Source organism: Salmo salar, chromosome 03, assembly GCF_965601325.2.
Source record: "Salmo salar chromosome 03, fSalSal1, whole genome shotgun sequence".
Taxonomy (NCBI): Eukaryota; Metazoa; Chordata; class Actinopteri; order Salmoniformes; family Salmonidae; genus Salmo; species Salmo salar.
The window spans coordinates 44,603,827-44,621,861 of NC_138293.1; the positions used below are offsets into that span (position 1 = coordinate 44,603,827).

An 18,035-nucleotide genomic window follows, 5' to 3' on the forward strand; every position below is an offset into this window, starting at 1 on the left:
TGACTCCGCCAATCTCCCCGTGTGCCCCCCCAAAAAATGTTTTGGGGCTGCCTCTCGTGTCTGCTGCACTCCCTTTCCTCATACCAGCACCTCTCAGCTCTCGCCGCCTCGATCTCCCACTGCGGGAGGCGATAATCCCCAGCTTGAGCCCATGGTCCTTTCCCGTCCAGGATTTCCTCCCAAGTCCACGAATCCTGAACGCTCCTCTCCTGGCGCTTCTCCTTCCTCCGCTGCTTGGTCCGTTGTTGGTGGGTAATTCTGTAAGGGCTGTCGTGAGAGAGAGACCAAGGTGCAGCAGAGGATGTGTTCATCATTAGAATTTTAATTAAAAAACAAGAGAACACTACAAAAATGAACAAAAACGACAGCAAACAGTCCTGTTAGGAAAATACTCAAAACAGAAACAATTACCCACAAAACCCAAAGGAAAAACATGCTCCTTATGTGTGACTCCCAATCAGCAACAACGAGCTTCAGCTGTGCCTGATTGGGAGCCACACACGGCCCAAAACAAAGAAATACAAAAAACATAGAAAAAGGAACATTGAACGCCCACCCAATGTAACACCCTAGCCTAACCAAAATAAAGAGCAAAAACCCCTCTCTATGGCCAGGGCGTTACAGCAACTCACTGCCTTCCTGAAGACAAACAATGTATACGAAACGCTTCATTCTGGTTTAAAACCCCATCATAGCACTGAGACTGCACTTGTGAAGGTGGTTAATGACCTTTTAATGATGTTAGATCGAGGCTCTGCATCTGTCCTCGTGCTCCTAGATCTTAGTGCTGCTTTTGATACCATCGATCACCACATTCTTTTGGAGAGATTGGAAACCCAAATTGGTCAGCACGGACAAGTTCTGGACTGGTTTAGATCTTATCTGTCGGGAAGATATCAGTTTGTCCCTGTGAATGGATTGTCCACTGACAAATCAACTGTACATTTTGGTGTTCCTCAAGGTTCCGTTTTAGGACCACTATTGTTTTCACTATATATTTTACCTCTTGGGGATGTCATTCGGAAACATAATGTTAAATTTCACTGCTATGCGGATGATACACAGCTGTATATTTCAATGAAACATGGTGAAGCCCCAAAATTGCCCTCGCTAGAAGCGTGTGTTTCAGACATAAGGAAGTGGATGGCTGCAAACTTTCTACTTTTAAACTCGGACAAAACAGAGATGTTGTTCTAGGTCCCAAGAAACAAAGAGATCTTCTGTTAAATCTGACAATTCATCTTGGTGGTTGTACAGTCGTCTCAAATAAAACTGTGAAGGTCCTCGGCGTTACTCTGGACCCTGATCTCTCTTTTGAAGAACATATCAAGACTGTTTCAAGGGCAGCTTTTTCCCATCTACGTAACATTGCAAAAATCAGAAACTTTCTGTCCACAAATGATGCAGAAAAATGTATCCATGCTTTTGTTACTTCTAGGTTGGACTACTGCGATGCTCTACTTTCCGGCTACCCGGATAAAGCACTAAATAAACTTCAGTTAGTGCTAAATACGGCTGCTAGAATCCTGACTATAACCAAAAAAATGTATCATATTAATCCAGTGCTAGCCTCCCTACACTGGCTTCCTGTTAAGGCAAGGGCTGATTTCAAGGTTTTACTGCTAACCTACAAAGCATTACATGGGCTTGCTCCTACCTATCTTTCCGATTTGGTCCTGCTGTACATACCTACACGTACGCTACGGTCACAAGACGCAGGCCTCCTAATTGTCCCTAGAATTTCTAAGCAAACAGCTGGAAGCAGGGCTTTCTCCTATAGAGCTTCATTTTTATGGAATGGTCTGCCTACCCATGTGAGAGATGCAGACTCAGTCTCAACCTTTAAGTCTTTACTGAAGACTCATCTCTTCAGTGGGTCCTATGATTGAGTGTAGTCTGGCCCAGGAGTGTGAAGGTGAACGGAAAGGCTCTGGAGCAATGAACCGCCCTTGCTGTCTCTGCCTGGCAGGTTCCCCTCTCTCCACTGGGATTCTCTGCCTCTAACCCTATTATAGGGGCTGAGTCACTGGCTTATTGGTGTTCTTCCATGCCGTCTCTAGGAGGGGTGCGTCACTTGAGTGGGTTGAGTCACTGACGTGGTCTTCCTGTCTGGGTTGGTGCCCCCCCTTGGGTTGTGCCGTGGCGGAGATCTTTGTGGGCTATACTCGGCCTTGTCTCAGGATGGTAAGTTGGTGGTTGAAGATATCCCTCTAGTGGTGTGGGGGCTGTGCTTTGGCAAAGTGGGTGGGGTTATATCCTTCCTGTTTGGCCCTGTCCGGGGGTATCATCGGATGGGGCCACAGTGTCTCCTGACCCCTCCTGTCTCAGCCTCCAGTATTTATGCTACAGTAGTTTATGTGTCGGGGGGCTAGTGTCAGTCTGTTATATCTGGAGTATTTCTCCTGTCTTATCCGGTGTCCTATGCGAATTTAAGTATGCTCTCTCTAATTCTCTCTTTCTTTCTTTCTCTCTCTCGGAGGACCTGAGCCCTAGGACCATGCCTCAGGACTACCTGACATGATGACTCCTTGCTGTCCCCAGTCCACCTGGCCGTGCTGCTGCTCCAGTTTCAACTGTTCTGCCTGCGGCTATGGAACCCTGACCTGTTCACCGGACGTGCTACCTGTCCCAGACCTGCTGTTTTCAACTCTCTAGAGACAGCAGGAGCGGTAGAGATACTCTCTATGATCGGCTATGAAAAGCCAACTGACATTTACTCTTGAGGAGCTGACTTGTTGCACCCTCGACAACTACTGTGATTATCATTATTTGACCATGCTGGTCATTTCTGAACATTTGAACATCTTGGCCATGTTCTATTATAATCTCCACCCGGCACAGCCAGAAGAGGACTGGCCACCCCTCATTGCCTGGTTCCTCTCTAGGTGTCTTCCTAGGTTTTGGCCTTTCTAGGGAGTATTTCCTAGCCACTGTGCTTCTACACCTGCATTGCTTGCTGTTTGGGGTTTTAGGCTGGGTTTCTATACAGCACTTTGAGATATCAGCTGATGTAAGAAGGGCTATATAAATACATTTGATTTGATTTGATTTGGCTGAATGCTCACTTTAGCCCGGCAAGTGCGGGGCGCTGGCACAGGACGCACTGGGCTGTGAATGCGCACTGACGACACAGTGCGTAGAGCTGGCGCAGGATATCCTGGACCGAGGAGATGCACCGGAGACCAGGAGTGCTGAGCCAGCACAACCCGTCCTGGCTGAATGCTCACTTTAGCCCGGCAAATGCGGGGCGCAGGCACAGTGCGCACCGGGCTCTGAATGTGCGCTGGAGATACAGTGCGCATCACCGCATAACACAGTGCCTGACTGGTCACATGCTCCCCACGGTAAGCATGGGGAGTTTGCTCAGGTTTACAACCTGACTCCGCCAATCTCCCCGTGTGCCCCCCAAAATTTTGGGGGGGGAGCTGCCTCTTGGGCTTCCGTCGTTGCCGTGACTCTCGATCTCGTCGCCGTTCCTCCCTCGCTGCTTCCACCTGTTCCCATGGGAGGAGATCCCATCCGGCCTGGATCTCCTCCCACGTCCAGGATCCTTTGCCGCCCAGGATGTCCTCCCATGTCCATTCCTCCTGGCCACGCTGCTTGGTCCTTTGGTGGTGGGAGATTCTGTCACGTTTGTCGTATGATGAAGGAGACCAAGGCGCAGCGTGTGTATCGTTCCACATTTTATTATAACTGTGAAACTATGCAAGACATACAAATAAACTACTAAACAAAATAACAAACCGTGACGAAGAGGTGAAACATACACTACCTCAAAATAATCTCCCACAAAACCTAGTGGAAAAAACAACAACTTAAATATGATCCCCAATTAGAGACAACGATAACCAGCTAATTGGGAATCATACAAAAACCCCAACATAGAAAAAAGAAACTAGAACCAACATAGAAATACATAAACTAGACAAAACCCCAACATAGAAAAAAGAAACTAGAACCAACATAGAAATAAATAAACGACAAAACCCCCTGTCACACCCTGACCTACTCTACAATAGAAAATAAAAGCTTTCTATGGTCAGGACGTGACACCATCAAACATTACATCAGGTCTACTCTGTCTAGCAACCCATAAAATTTGTCCTATCTTTAACCTCAATTGATCAGCTTCAATTCCACATAGAGGGGAATTCCTTTGTACGGCTCTTGAAGAATCCATGTGGATGGGTTGAAGATTCTTGATATAGCTCTCTTGTTGCGTCAGTATTGTTCCATCAACTGTAATAAACTCTATGCCAACATAACAAAAATGATCATGCTCCTCACGGCCGACCTGGAAAACAGCTTTGAGGTGTGGAATCACAGTTATAGCAAAGGTCTGTGAGCCACCCCAGATAAAGTCATCAACATGACAGGCAAGTACTCCAGTCCCATTGCAGTCTTGATCAAGCCAATAGAAAACTGCAGCATCCACTTGTGACATTTTTCCACCTACATTCAGCATTGTTGCCTTGACTTTGTTTTACCAGTAGAGTGATGCATCTGCCAGGCCATACACACACTTTTCTGTTTCCACAGTGTTCCTTCGCTCTTAGCTTCAGGCGGAGGTCGGATGTGAATGTCCCTTGACAGCTCTGTTCCCTGCAAAAATGCAGATTTGATGTCTATGGAATTAAGTTTCCATTTTTTCTGGCAGATCACTGTCATCAGCAATCTGAGTGACTCTGAGGTGCATGTCGGTGAGTCTTTTGGGAGTTCTTTAGCAGCCAGCTCCTCAAAACCTCTAGACGTGCTTTAGGCACTATTCCAGATAATGATTCTTTAAGGGTACACACCCACCTTGTTGAGACACATTTTTGGCCAACTTCCTCAAACACTCCATTTTTCCTCCAATTACTGAGCTCATCTAGCTTAACTGAGTCAAATTACACGTCCTTTGTTTCAAGTACATAAACATTTTGAATGTCATTCTGTTTTTCTCAATTTTCCATTGGTTCAATTCTGAGATGATCTACTAGTGACAGGTCAGCTGACCCTGTTGTACCAGAAAGGGTAGCTGGTTCAGAGTACTGCAAGTTGTACCAGTTCTGGTGTTTTCCTTTTACTTTTCCTGCTCGTCCAATGACGGTTGCTGTATGTGGAATACCACTTTCTCTGTCCATGTATTTAACAGTTTGTCCAGTTTTCAGATTGGAACAACCATGTTGTCTTAACACATGTGGCTGTTGTTGAATGTTTTCGTCATTTGAACGCTCAACAGTATTATCTGTGGCATGGTTGAAGGTCTCTGCTCCATTTCCTGTGTCAGTTTCAGTGTCCATCATTGGATGCGACTTCTGGTAGGTTTGTGTCTGTTACTGTGTCCTTTTTGTCATTTTCATTAGGAGACTGACTCTCAGCAACAGCCCCTCTATCTTGTTGATCATTTACTTTCCAAATCTTGAGTGATGCACCCTGACAATGGTGCCTCCGTGCCTCACAAATATCACCACACCATCTTGGCCAATGACTACTCCCGGTCCTTTCCACTCTTGACAGTCAACTCGTTTGTAGTACACTTTGTTTCCAGTTTCGTACTTCTCATCGGTGGGTCGTAGCTGTTTACGCAGAGCCCTGCGAATTCTCTCTGAGCACTCTGCTTCAGTGAATGCTTTTCACGCTGCATGTAGTGCTGAAAGGTGCTGTCCCACCCATGCACTCACACTGGTCCCTTCTAGTGCTGGTGGCTTGTCAACCAGTACAGTGGGAAGATTAGGGTTCTGCCCCAACACTCGTTGGTATGGGCTGTAACTATGAACTTTGTGCATTGAGTTTTTTGCCATCAAAGCCCAATCTAGGGCTCTGTTCCAGTCACATCCATTGCCTTGCTTCACTTTCAGCATGATCACTGTGTGTGTTTGATTGTGTCTCTCCATAAGTCCATTGCTCCATGGACTGTATGCAGCAGTTGTCTTTACTTCCATGTTGAAGTTCTCTGCCATTTCTCTTATTTCATTATTATTGAATTCCCCTCCATTGTCACTGTACAATTTCTGGGGCGGGCCATGCACACTTATCCAGGAATTAATGAAGTGCTTGACGATGTCACTGGGTTTCTTTGTATTCACAATGCTTCCAGCACTAAAGCATGTGAAGTGGTCGATTATGTGAAGGTACCACACACTTGGTCCTAGCTCATGTAGATCTACGGCCACTGTTTCATTGTACTTGGAAGCCAGTGGCAAACCAACAGCTGGTTTGGCCTTGGGTTTATTGTATTTTTGACATGTCTCACAACTGTTAACTATCTGCTGTAGAATGCAAATACTCTCATCATCATTATTCCCTGAACTGCTGAGTAATTTCTGGAGTCTGTCAACTGTAGCATGTCCAAACTGTTTGTGAAGCTTTAACAATACTTTGTGTTTTTCTTTTGTGTTCATGTTCTCTGCGACTGTCAGAATCTCCATGTGCTCTGTGTCCGTCAGAATCTCATTTTTACATGGGCTCTGTGTGATGTCTTTGTCTAAAATGTTTACACAATAGTGGCCTGAGGTAGTAAGTTCAAGAGTCACTGGTTGTTAAACATCAGTGCCTTGTCATTTTTATGTCTAGTACAGCCCCTGCCTTCTTGAGGGAAGCTTTGCTTAATAGTAAAGGGATATCTGCAGGGACTACCTCTGTTTCAATGTGACACTTAGTCTGACAAATTTTTGCTGGTAACTTAACTCTCTTGGTAGAATGGACGATTCTGCCATCTCCAAATTTGAAAGCTCTGTTGCTTGGTGTGTCAATCATATTTTGTACTTCTTTCATATTTAGTTCACTGACATAGCTATCAAGCCATTTTGCACCATACACTGTCCGTGTACATGCAGTATCTATCCCAGTAGATCCTAAGGATTCAACAATAAAAATCTCAGTATCAGATTCGTTTGAAAACAGTGTAATGTTACACTGCTCTAACTCTGTGTTTACATTTTCGTCTGTTAGTTTAACTTGTTCATTTTTATGAGGACAGTCTTTAACCCAATGGTAAGTGCTTTGACAAAGAGCAAATTTTGATCTCCTTCCATATTTGTCTAGTGGATTTGTGCCAGGAAATGGCGCCCTCTTCTGGTTGTCTTGAGAACGTGACTTGTTGGCGCCTTTTCTCTGCTGCTCAGTGTAATATGCTGCGTCACTCACTTGCATGCCTTGCATCTGTTATTGGCGCGACAGACGTCTTTTCACCAAAAATTATTTTCAGTGCCGACTTCATTGATGCAAAAGTCAGCACAGTACAAGCAGTCAAAGCCAACTGTTTCTCCCTACCATCTAGACAGGCAGTATCTAGCAACTTGAAAGCTAACACTGCATCCGGGAGAACCATGTCGTACTTGCGCATCCGATTGAACCTCTGTTCGAAATCAATTATGTAGTCCGTCATTGCAACCAAAATATCTCTCGTAACACTGTCAAAGTTTGAATATGCCTTGTAGGCACGGTCTTTCTCTTCTTTAAGAAATACAGAATCCAGTGCTCTGATCAAAGTTCCCATACCATCATCCTTGTTCAAATCCTCAACGGATATTTCCAGTGCTGTATCTCTTGCTCTTCCCTCGAGCGATAATACCACCGCAAGTGCTTGCTTTTTCACGTCCAGATTAGTAACCCGTGTCCAGATTCCAAGGTCGTTTTTCCAACTTTCGTACGACCTCTTCTCGTCGAAGCGAGGAGGCACATTGTAGTTATTAACCATCCTCTGCTACCAATGTTAACTCGAAATGGCACAACGACAAGGTTCCAGTTTAACAAAGTTTACTATACTGTATGAACACACTACAAGGTAGCCATTCCACTCAAGGCTAGGTCCATTAACAACTAGACTTCCCGCGCAGGTGCACTCTTGACTGAGTGATAGCTCCGTAATAACAGAAATACAGGGATACTTAAAACATGAACTTAACAGTGTGAGTGTTTGTGTGTGTGTATATGTATCCCACAACTGTTGCGAGGGAGTACAAGATGTTAGGGACAATATAGGATGAATCACAATAATTGTTTCCTAAAATAATAATTGCTTGCCACAATTACATTTTTGTAATGGCAATACTGGTAAGAGGTAACAATCCCTTGCATAAACTGCCTACATTACTACAAATATTAATTGCTAATTATGGACATTTAGATAAGCAGGATTTAATAGGTATATATAATACAAATCAAGGTGAGGGCGATGGAAATGCTTTTGGCGGTTGATCTGCTTCTGTTCTGTGGGTGGCACTGTGTGCTCTTTTCAAAGGATGGGTCCCGGTCTCTCGGGAGCCATGGGATCGGGGGGTTGGGGGTAATCTGCCAGTCATTGGGGTGACAACCCAACTCGGGATGAGGAGGGGTTTTAGAGTGTAGAATAGTGAGGAACAATTTGAGGTAGCAATGCAAATATCATGGTACAGCTATAAAGACACTCAATCATCATGTTACTTTTTAATTGTACATTTACAAACATATATTATGATAAATAGAATTGAAACTTGTCGCATGATTGTAATTGGTGAAATAAGTATAGCCAGTTTATAATTGTAATGGCTTAGCAGAAAATAAGAAAAGATGATCAGTATTTACCTGGGTAAAAGAGAAGGAATATAATATCTATTGTTTACAGGAAACTCATTCAACAATTTTAGATGAAGTTTTGTGGAAAAAGGACTGGGGGGGCAAAACATATTTCTCCCATGGGCAAAGAAATTCAAAAGGCGTGATGATATTAATTAACAGTAAATTTGATCCAAATGTGCAAATTGTCCAAACAGATCCTCAAGGTAGATGGATGATTTTAAATGTTATTGGATCATAAACAGATATGGCTTATTAACCTATACGGTCCAAATAATGATGATCCACGCTTCTTTGAAAATATATATAATAATTTATCAACCCTACAAGCAACACAAGACTGTATTATTATGGTGGGAGATTATAATACCCTTTTAAATACCTCTATAGACCGTAAATGAAAACACACTACAAACTAATCACTCTCATGCACTTAAGGAAATCATGAATGTCATGGATATATTAGTGGATATATGGAGGCTTAAATACCCTGACCTAGTGAGATAAACATGGTGAAGGCTTAATTAAGCTAGTCATCTTGATTACTTTCTTATGTCATTCTCTTGGTCGGACCATCACATAATTAGCATATATATTACTCTTACATAATTTCCACGTGGATGAGGACATTGGAAATTTAATCAAAGCCTACTGGATCATAACTTGTTTTTAACTAGGACAGGAGAATTTATAACTGACTTTTTCCGACATAACATACCCCACCGTTCAAAAGTTTGGGGTCACTTAGATTGTTTTTGAAAGAAAAGCAAAGCAAAAAAGAATTGTCAATTAAAATAACATCAAATTGATCAGAAATACAGTGTAGGCATTGTTAATGTTGCAAATGACTATTATAGCTGGAAATGGCTGATTGTTTATGGAATATCTACATAGGTGTACAGATGCCCATTATCAGCAACCATCCCTCCTGTGTTCCAATGGCATGTTGTGTTAGCTAATTTATCATTTTAAAAAGGCTAATTGATCATCAGAAAACCCTTTTGCAATTATGTTAGCAAAGCTGAAAATTGTTGTTCTGATTAAAGAAGCAATAAAATTGGCCTTCTTTAGACTAGTTGAGTATCTGGAGCACCAGCATTTGTGGGTTCGATTACAGGCTCAAAATGGTCAGAAACAAAGAACTTTCTTCTGAAACTCGTCAGTCTATTCTTGTTCTGAGAAATGAAGGCTATTCCATGCGATAAATTGCCAAGAAACTGAAGATCTGGTACAACGCTGAGTACTACTCCCTTCACAGAACAGCGAAAAACTGGCTCTAACCAGAATAGAAAGAGGAGTGGGAGGCCCTGGTGCACAACTGAGCAAGAGGACAAGTACATTAGAGTGTCCAGTTTGAGAAACAGACGCCTCACAAGTCCTCAACGGGCAGCTTCATTAAATAGTACTCGCAAAACACCAGTCTCAATGTCAACAGTGAAGAGACGACTCCGGGATGCTGGCCTTCTAGGCAGATTGCAAAGAAAAAGCCCTATCTCAGACTGACCAATAAAAAGAAAAGTTTAAGATGGGCAAAAGAACACAGACACTGGACAGAGGAACTCAACTCTACAATTGATCGCTAGTTTTGGTCTCAAATAATCACGGTCTGTGAAGAGCGTTTAACTAAAATAAGTGAAGAGTCAGGTGGAGAGCAACCTGTTTAAATTATATGAGCAAACAATATTCAATTTTATTTGGAATGGCAAGCCAGACAAAATTAAAAGGGCTTATTGTCTCCCCCAATGTTCAAGAATGGCCTTGTCCCTTTATTCAGATTACAACCGCTCACTTTCGGTTATTTGAAAACAAAATCATCTCCAAAATATGGTAAATGACTGTAATTAATACATTCATTCAATACATTTGAATACAAAAGTAGCCATCCATCTACCCATTATGGGCAATTAGCGGAACAATAGACTCTTGCCAAGAAGGAGGGTATGGGGAGAATTGTATCGTCAATGTCTCAAGCCAAAACGTCTTGATGGCCTTCACCAGTTCATCTTTGCTTGTACTCTAGGCTTGGCAGAGTTACGGATGAATGTTTTCAGTTGAAGCCAAAGAAGTTCGATCGGGTTTAAAGTTGGCAGACCTACAAATAATTTTTAGATATAGTGTAGGCCTACCGTCTGTGTTGTAAGTATTTTATTTAACCTTTATTTTACTACATAAAGGTCTACTTACTCTGTTGGCGTCTTGACCCAGTTTATGCCCTCATTTGCAATGCAAACCCGGGCAGCAGTGTGTTTTGGTCCGAGAAATACCTTTTTCTGGCTTACAGACAGTTTTCATCAAGTCAGCTTCTTTCTATGGTGCTACCCGTTCCAGGGTTAGGACTGTAACCACCAGAGGACTTGAAAATGAGTCGGAGCTGAGAGGTTTCAGTGCATTTTCTTAAAAAAATGTATATAGCCTATCAATGTGTAGGCATACTGTTGTAATAAAATCGATAATTGTGTACTAAAACACAAATGTGTTTTTTCAGAGCATAGAACCATGCCAACAACCATCCATGGAGATCAGTGGACAAAGGGCTGGACCAAAAAAATGAATATACAGTTGAAGTCGGAAGTTTACATACACTTAAGTAGAAGTCATTAAAACTCATTTTTCAACTACTACACACATTTCTTGTTAACAAACTATAGTTTTGGCAAGTCGGTTAGGACATCTACTTTGTGCATGACACAAGTCATTTTTCCAACAATTGTTTACAGACATATTATTTCACTTATAATTCACTGTATCACAATTCCATTGGGTCAGATGTTTACACACACTAAGTTGACTGTGCCATTAAACAGCACGGAAAATTCCAGAAAATTATGTTATGGCTTTAGAAGCTTCTGATAGGTTAATTGACATCATTTGAGTCAATTGGAAGTGTTCCTGTAGATGTATTTCGAGGCCTACCTTCAAACTCAATGCCTCTTTGCTTGACATCGTGAGAAAATCAAAAGAAGTCCGCCAAGACCTCAGAAAAAAAATTGGAGACCTCCGCAAGTCTGGTTCATCCTTGGGAGCAATTTCCAAACGCCTGAAGGTACCACGTTCATCTGTATAAACAATAGTACGCAAGTATATACACTATGGGACCACGCAGCTGTCATAGCGCTCAGGAAGGAGACGCGTTCTGTTTCCTAGAGATGAACGTACTTTGGTGTGAAAAGTGCAAATCAATCCCAGAACAACAGCAAAGGACCTTGTGAAGATGCTGGAGGAAACAGGTACAAAAGTATCTATTTCCACAGTAAAACGAGTCCTATATCGACATAACCTGAAAGGCCGATCAGCAAGGAAGAAGCACTGCTCCAAATCCGCCACAAAAAAGCCAGACTACGGTTTGCAACTGCACATGGGGACAAAGGTTGTACTTTTTGGATAAATATCCTCTGGTCTGATGAAACAAAAAGAGAACTGTTTGGCCATCATGATCATCGTTATGTTTGGAGGAAAAAGGGGGAAGCTTGCAAGCCGAAGAACACCATCCCAACTGTGAGCACGGGGGTGGCAGCATCATGTTGTGGGGGTGCTTTGCTGCAGGAAGGACTGGTGCACTTCACAAAATAGATGGCTTCATGAGGTAGGAAAATGATGTTGATATATTGAAGCAACACTCCAGACATCAGTCAGGAAGATAAAGCTTGGTCGCAAATGGGTCTTCCAAATGGACAAATACCCCAAATGGACAATGACCCCAAGCATGTAGTTGTGGCAAAATAGCTTAAGGACAACAAAGTCAAGGTATTGGAGTGGCCATGACAAAACCCTGACCTCAATCCCATTGAACATTTTTGGGCAGAACTGAAAAGGTGTGTGCGAGCAAGGAGGCCTACAAACCTAATTCGGTTATACTAGCTCTGTACGGAGGAATGGGCCAAAATTCACCTAACGTATTGTGGAAAGGTTGTGGAAGGCTACCTGAAGCATTTGACCCAAGTTAAACAATTTAAAGGCAATGCTACCAAATACTAATTGAGTGTATGTAAACTTCTGACGCACTGGGAATGTGATGAAAGAAATAAAAGCGGAAATAAATAATTCTCTCTACTATTATTCTGACATTTCACATTCTTAAAATAAAGTGGTGACCCTAACTGACCTAAGGCAGGGAATTTTTACTCGGATTAAATGTCAGGAATTGTGAAAAACTGAGTTTAATGTATTTGGCTAAGGTGCATGTAAACTTCCGACGTCAACTGTATATATTGGTCATATTGGTCATGGCTCCAGAGTTGCGCAGCGGTCTAAGGCACTGCATCTCAGTGCAAGAGCCATCATTACAGTCCCTGGTTCATATCCAGGCTGTATCACATCCGGCCGTGATTGGGAGTCCCATAGGGTGGCGCAAAATTGACCCAGCGTCATCTGGGTTTTGCCGGGGTAGGCCGTCATTGTAAATAAGAATTTGTTCTTAACTGACTTGCCTAGTTAAATAAAGGTATACATAAATAAAGGTATAAAGATATATATAGTCTTACAGAGCCTTTCCATAAGTCCACTCAAGTTTCTTCAACTGTCTTCTTACTGTGATTAGAGCAATACTGATGTTGTGCTGTGATGCCAGCAGATTCCAGACTGCATTTGCCGATCGCCCATCATCTTCAACCATCAGTGAGTCGATGGCTTGAAAAGTCTCGCTGGAAATTGAATACAATGTAAAAATGTAAAAATGACCAGCAGGGTCAAATAATATAAACAGTGGTTATAGAGGGTGCAACCGGTCAGCACCTTAGGAGTAAATTTCAGTTGGCTTTTCAAAGCCGAGCATTCAGTGGTCAAGACAGCAAGTGCGCGAGAGAGAGAGAGAGAATATCAAAACACACACAGTAACGCCTGTTAACGAGTTCTGAGAGCCGATCTATTATCCAACGATTCGTTTAATAGCCTACTGTAGGTGTGAAAATGTGTATGTAGAGGGGTAACTTTCTTCACCAGTTCTCTTACCATTTTGTACAATTGTGTGATTAGCCTACCAGTTGGTGTAACTGTAATGTTAATTCTCTTGAGAGGATCTTTGCTCTTCACTATCACAATATTAAAAACTTTCAAAAGCATTCATGAATTAAATCGCTTTAGCCGATATGTTGCGGTTCATTTGATGAAGGATTGACTCGATCTATAAGCCCAGGACGATAGTAAAATGGGCAATAAGACACACTACAAGAAAGGGAATACATATATATAACTGTGGAAAATGGTTGCAAGTCGGAGGGCCATCTAATAAGTGCGGATCGGAGGGCCATCAAGCGAAACAGACCAATGAAGCACGGTGGGAGTATCTATCTCTCTGAGGACTGGGCAGGGTAGGGGGCCCACGCCCTTTGCTTCTCCCTTCCCTTGGCGCGGGGTTCTGGGCCGGGAGGTTGGCTTCAGCTCTCGCTCGAGCACGGTTCCACGCATCTCCATGTCGCATGGGTTGCGCCCGACCAGTTCCATCCCCCCTTTCCCCATTAGGCACGGCCGCATGGCGCACCCCATTTCCCCATTAGGCACGGCCGCGTCCGAAGGGGATCGGGGGTTGCTGGTGAACCGGGTCTTCCTGCCTCCGTCTCAAATATCAAGGTGCACATGGGCCTATTTATATAATGAATATGAATTCAGGGGACAGAAATTATTAAATATTAAAGCATTAGACCTCTCACTAAAGGCGTCAGTCATACAAAAGTTATACTTAAATCCAAACTGGTTCTCTAGCAAATTAGTAAGAATGTCTCACCCCATGTTCAAGAATGGCCTTTTCCTCTTTATTCAGATTAAAACCGGTCACTTTCGGTTATTTGAAAACGAAATCATCTCGAAAATATAGTTGGTTGAAAATACAGTTTAATCCACCAGAAAAGACAGAACAAATAATACATCAAATATTGTGGTTAAACTCAAATATACTAATTGATAAAAAAAACATAATTTTTCGATGAAATGTTTAAATGATATCATAAATAGGACTGGTGGAGTTATGTCACATATGCATCTAACACAGATATATGGAAATGTGTATGTGTGTAACAACGGGATGGTTAATGTGATCTGAATGGTTACCATGACCTAAATCTTCTAATAAAGTAGGCCAATGAAGGCAACTAATTGTAGCTTACTGAAAGTCACAAAGTCATACAATTGTTATAATGGGATTTGAAGCAATAGCCTACCCAGGTGTTGTCAACTATTTCAGCACCGTTTTGCGCTGCTCTGAGACAAACATGGAGACTGGTCTTGGTAAATCGATCAGATTTTTATTTTCACTGAATCTCCATTTGGGTATTGGTTAGACTACAATAGGGTGTGGAAATGTTATGATTATTTTGCTCTTAGTACCGTAGCCTACTCAGCGACATATTTGGCATGGGGGGTGGAAGGGGCCACACACATACACATCAGACTACTACTGACCGGATACCCATGATGGGAGGGTTGGCAGTGGCCTGGCAGGTGAAGATGACTCTCTCTCCCTCCAGGACAGACCGAGGCTCCATGGATAGGTTCACCTTGGGGGGGTCTGCAGGAGGGAGGGAGGGAGGGGAGAGCGGAAAGGAGGGAGTTAGAGAAAGATTCAATAATCTTGAAACACATTCACACATACACACAGACATACACACATACACACATACAAACACACTTACGGTGCACGTTGAGGGTGACGGTGGTGCGTTTTCCCATTGGGACAGCCTTGTTGCTGGCCACACAAGTGAAGTTGCGTCCCGTGTCTTTGTCCTCTGGGATGATGGGCAGGAAGCTCCTTGTCGTCACCCTCTTTCTGTCTGGGAGAACCTCCTGGGGTGGGGGGTTCGAGGAGGGGAGAGAGAGGGGGGACGGGGGGGGGGCGTGGTCGATGAGGTAGAGAGAGAAAGAGTGAGAGAGAGGGTGAGAGTGAGAGAGTCAAAACAGGAACATTTTACATTTGGCTAGAAATGAATAAGGAAATTATCTCAACACAGAAAAGTGTCCTCATGTGCGCTACCTCTATCCTCCCAATAGAATCCACATATTTTAACGATGACAGCTTCTCCATCCTAGAGGGGGAGATCAATAATTTCCAGGCCAAGGGACATGTACTAGTCTGGCGACCTAAATGCCAGACCTGAACAAGAACCTGATACTCTCAGCACACAAGGGGATAAACACCTACCTGGAGCTGACAGTATACCCTCCCAAATATGCCCCCCTAGAAACAACTATGACAAAAAAAACTACAGAATGGGTCACAACTCCTGCAGCTCTGTCGTACGCTGCATCTGTACATAGTAATTGGTAGGCTTTCGAGGAGACTCCTATGGTAGGTACACCTACAGCTCATCCCTTGGCAGTAGTACTGCAGATTACTTTATCACTGATCTCAACCCAGAGTGGCGCAGCATTCTAAGGCACTCCATCTCAGTGCTAGAGGCGTCACTACAGACCCTGGTTCGATTCCAGGCTGCATCACAACCGGCCGTGATTGGGAGTCCCATAGGGCGGCGCACAATTGGCCCAGCATTGTCCAGTTTAGGGTTTGGCCGGGGTAGGACCATCATTGTAAATAACAATTTGTTCTTAACTGTCTTGCTGAGTTAAATAAAGGTTAAATAAAAATTTATAAAATAAAACAAACCAGAGTCTCTCAGAGCACTAACACCCCTATCAGATCATATCAAAATCACAGTCTACCTGAACAGAGCAATACTCATAAGGCATCAACGCCAAAGGAACTGCACAATACTAAGAAATGCTATAGATACAAGGAAGATAGTGTAGAAACCTACCAAAAAACAATTAGGCAACAACAAATTCAATCCCTTTTAGACAATCCCCCCTAAACAGTATATTTGACCTTCCAGCTTCCCTATCCAATCAAAACATGTCAAGCAGACAACCTAAGAAAATGAAAAACAATGACAAATGGTTTGATGAAGAATGAAAAAACCCAAGAAAGAAATTGAGAAACCTATCCAATCAAAAACATAGATACCCAGAGAACCTGAGTCTACACCTTCACTATGGTGAATAACTAAAACAATACAGAAATACACTACGGAAAAAGAAGGAACAGCACATCAAAACTCAGCTCAATGTAACTGAAGAATCCATAGAATCTAACCACTTCTGGGAAAATTGGAAAACTCTAAACAACAACACGAAGAGTTATCTATCCAAAATAGAGATGTATGGACAAACCACTTCTACAATCTTTTTGGCTCTATAACAAAGAACAAACAGCAAAAACATATACATGATAAATAAAAATGTTAGAACTGTTAAAGACTACCAGAATCCACTGTATTCTCTAAATTACATTGAATGAACTACAGGACAAAATACAAACACTCCAACCCAAAAAGGCCTGTGTGGTTGATGGTATCCTAAATTAATTGATAAAATATAAAGACCACAAATTCCAATTGGCTATACTTAAACTCTTTAACACCATCCTTAGCTCTGGCATCTTCACCAATATTTGGAACCAAGGACTGATCACCGCAATCCACAAATTGTACCCCAATAACTACCATGGAATATGCATCAACAGCAACCTTGGGAACATCCTCTGCATTATCATTAACAGCAGACTAGTTCATTTCCTCAGTAAAACAATGTACTGAGCAAATGTCAAATTGGCTTTTTATCAAATTACCTTATGACAGACCACGTATTCACCCTGTATACCCTAATTGAAAAACAAACAAACCAAAACAAAGGCAAAGTATTCTCATGATTTGTTGATTTCAACAAAGGTTTTGACTCAATTTGGCATAAGGATCTGCTATACAAATTGATGGAAAGCGGTGTTGGGGAAAAACATACAACATTATAAAATCCATGTACACAAACAACAAGTGTGTGGTTAAAATGAGCAAAAAACACACATTTCTTTCCACAGGGCTGTGGGGTGAGACCTGGATGCATCTTAAGCCCCACCCTCTTCAACATATATATCAACAAATTAGCGAGGGCACTAGAACAGTCTGCAGCACCCGGCCTCACCCTACTAGAATCTTATGTCAAATGTCTTCTGTTTGCTGATGATCTGGTGCTTCTGTCCCTAACCAAGGACGGCCTACAGCAGCACCTAGATCTTCTGCACAGATTCTGTCAGACCTGGGCACTGACAGTAAATCACAGCAAGACAAAAATAATGGTGTTCCAAAAAAGGTCCAGTTGCCAAGACCAGAAATATAAATTCCATCTCGATGCCGTTGCCCTAGAGCACACAAGAAACTAAGACTGCTGAACAATTAATCAAATGGCCACCCGGACTATTTGCATTGACACTCATAGTCACTTTACCCCTACCTACATATACAAATTACCTCGACTGACCTGTACCCCCGCACATTGACTCGGTACCAGTACCCCCTGTATATAGCCTCATTACTGTTATTTTATTGTGTTACTTTTAAGGTCCACACCTGCTGTATTCGGCCAATGTGACATAAAATTTGAAACTATACATACCTTGGCCTAAACATCAGCGCCACAGGTAACTTCCACAAAGCTGTGAAAGATCTGAGAGACAAGGC

General features: G+C 42.7%; 1 protein-coding gene across 2 annotated transcripts in view; it reads right to left on the reverse strand.

Moving 5' to 3' along the window:
* LOC106600495 (kin of IRRE-like protein 1) overlaps nt 1-18,035 on the reverse strand; it is a 137,568-nt gene that overhangs the window by 20,235 nt on the left and 99,298 nt on the right. For both annotated transcript variants that reach the window (XM_014191886.3, XM_014191884.3), the window contains exons 5-6: nt 15,162-15,312; nt 14,932-15,037 (exon numbers count right to left, since the gene is read on the reverse strand). In XM_014191886.3, coding sequence (XP_014047361.1) covers nt 14,932-15,037; nt 15,162-15,312 — 257 coding nt within the window. The remainder of the gene's footprint in view (nt 1-14,931; nt 15,038-15,161; nt 15,313-18,035) is intronic.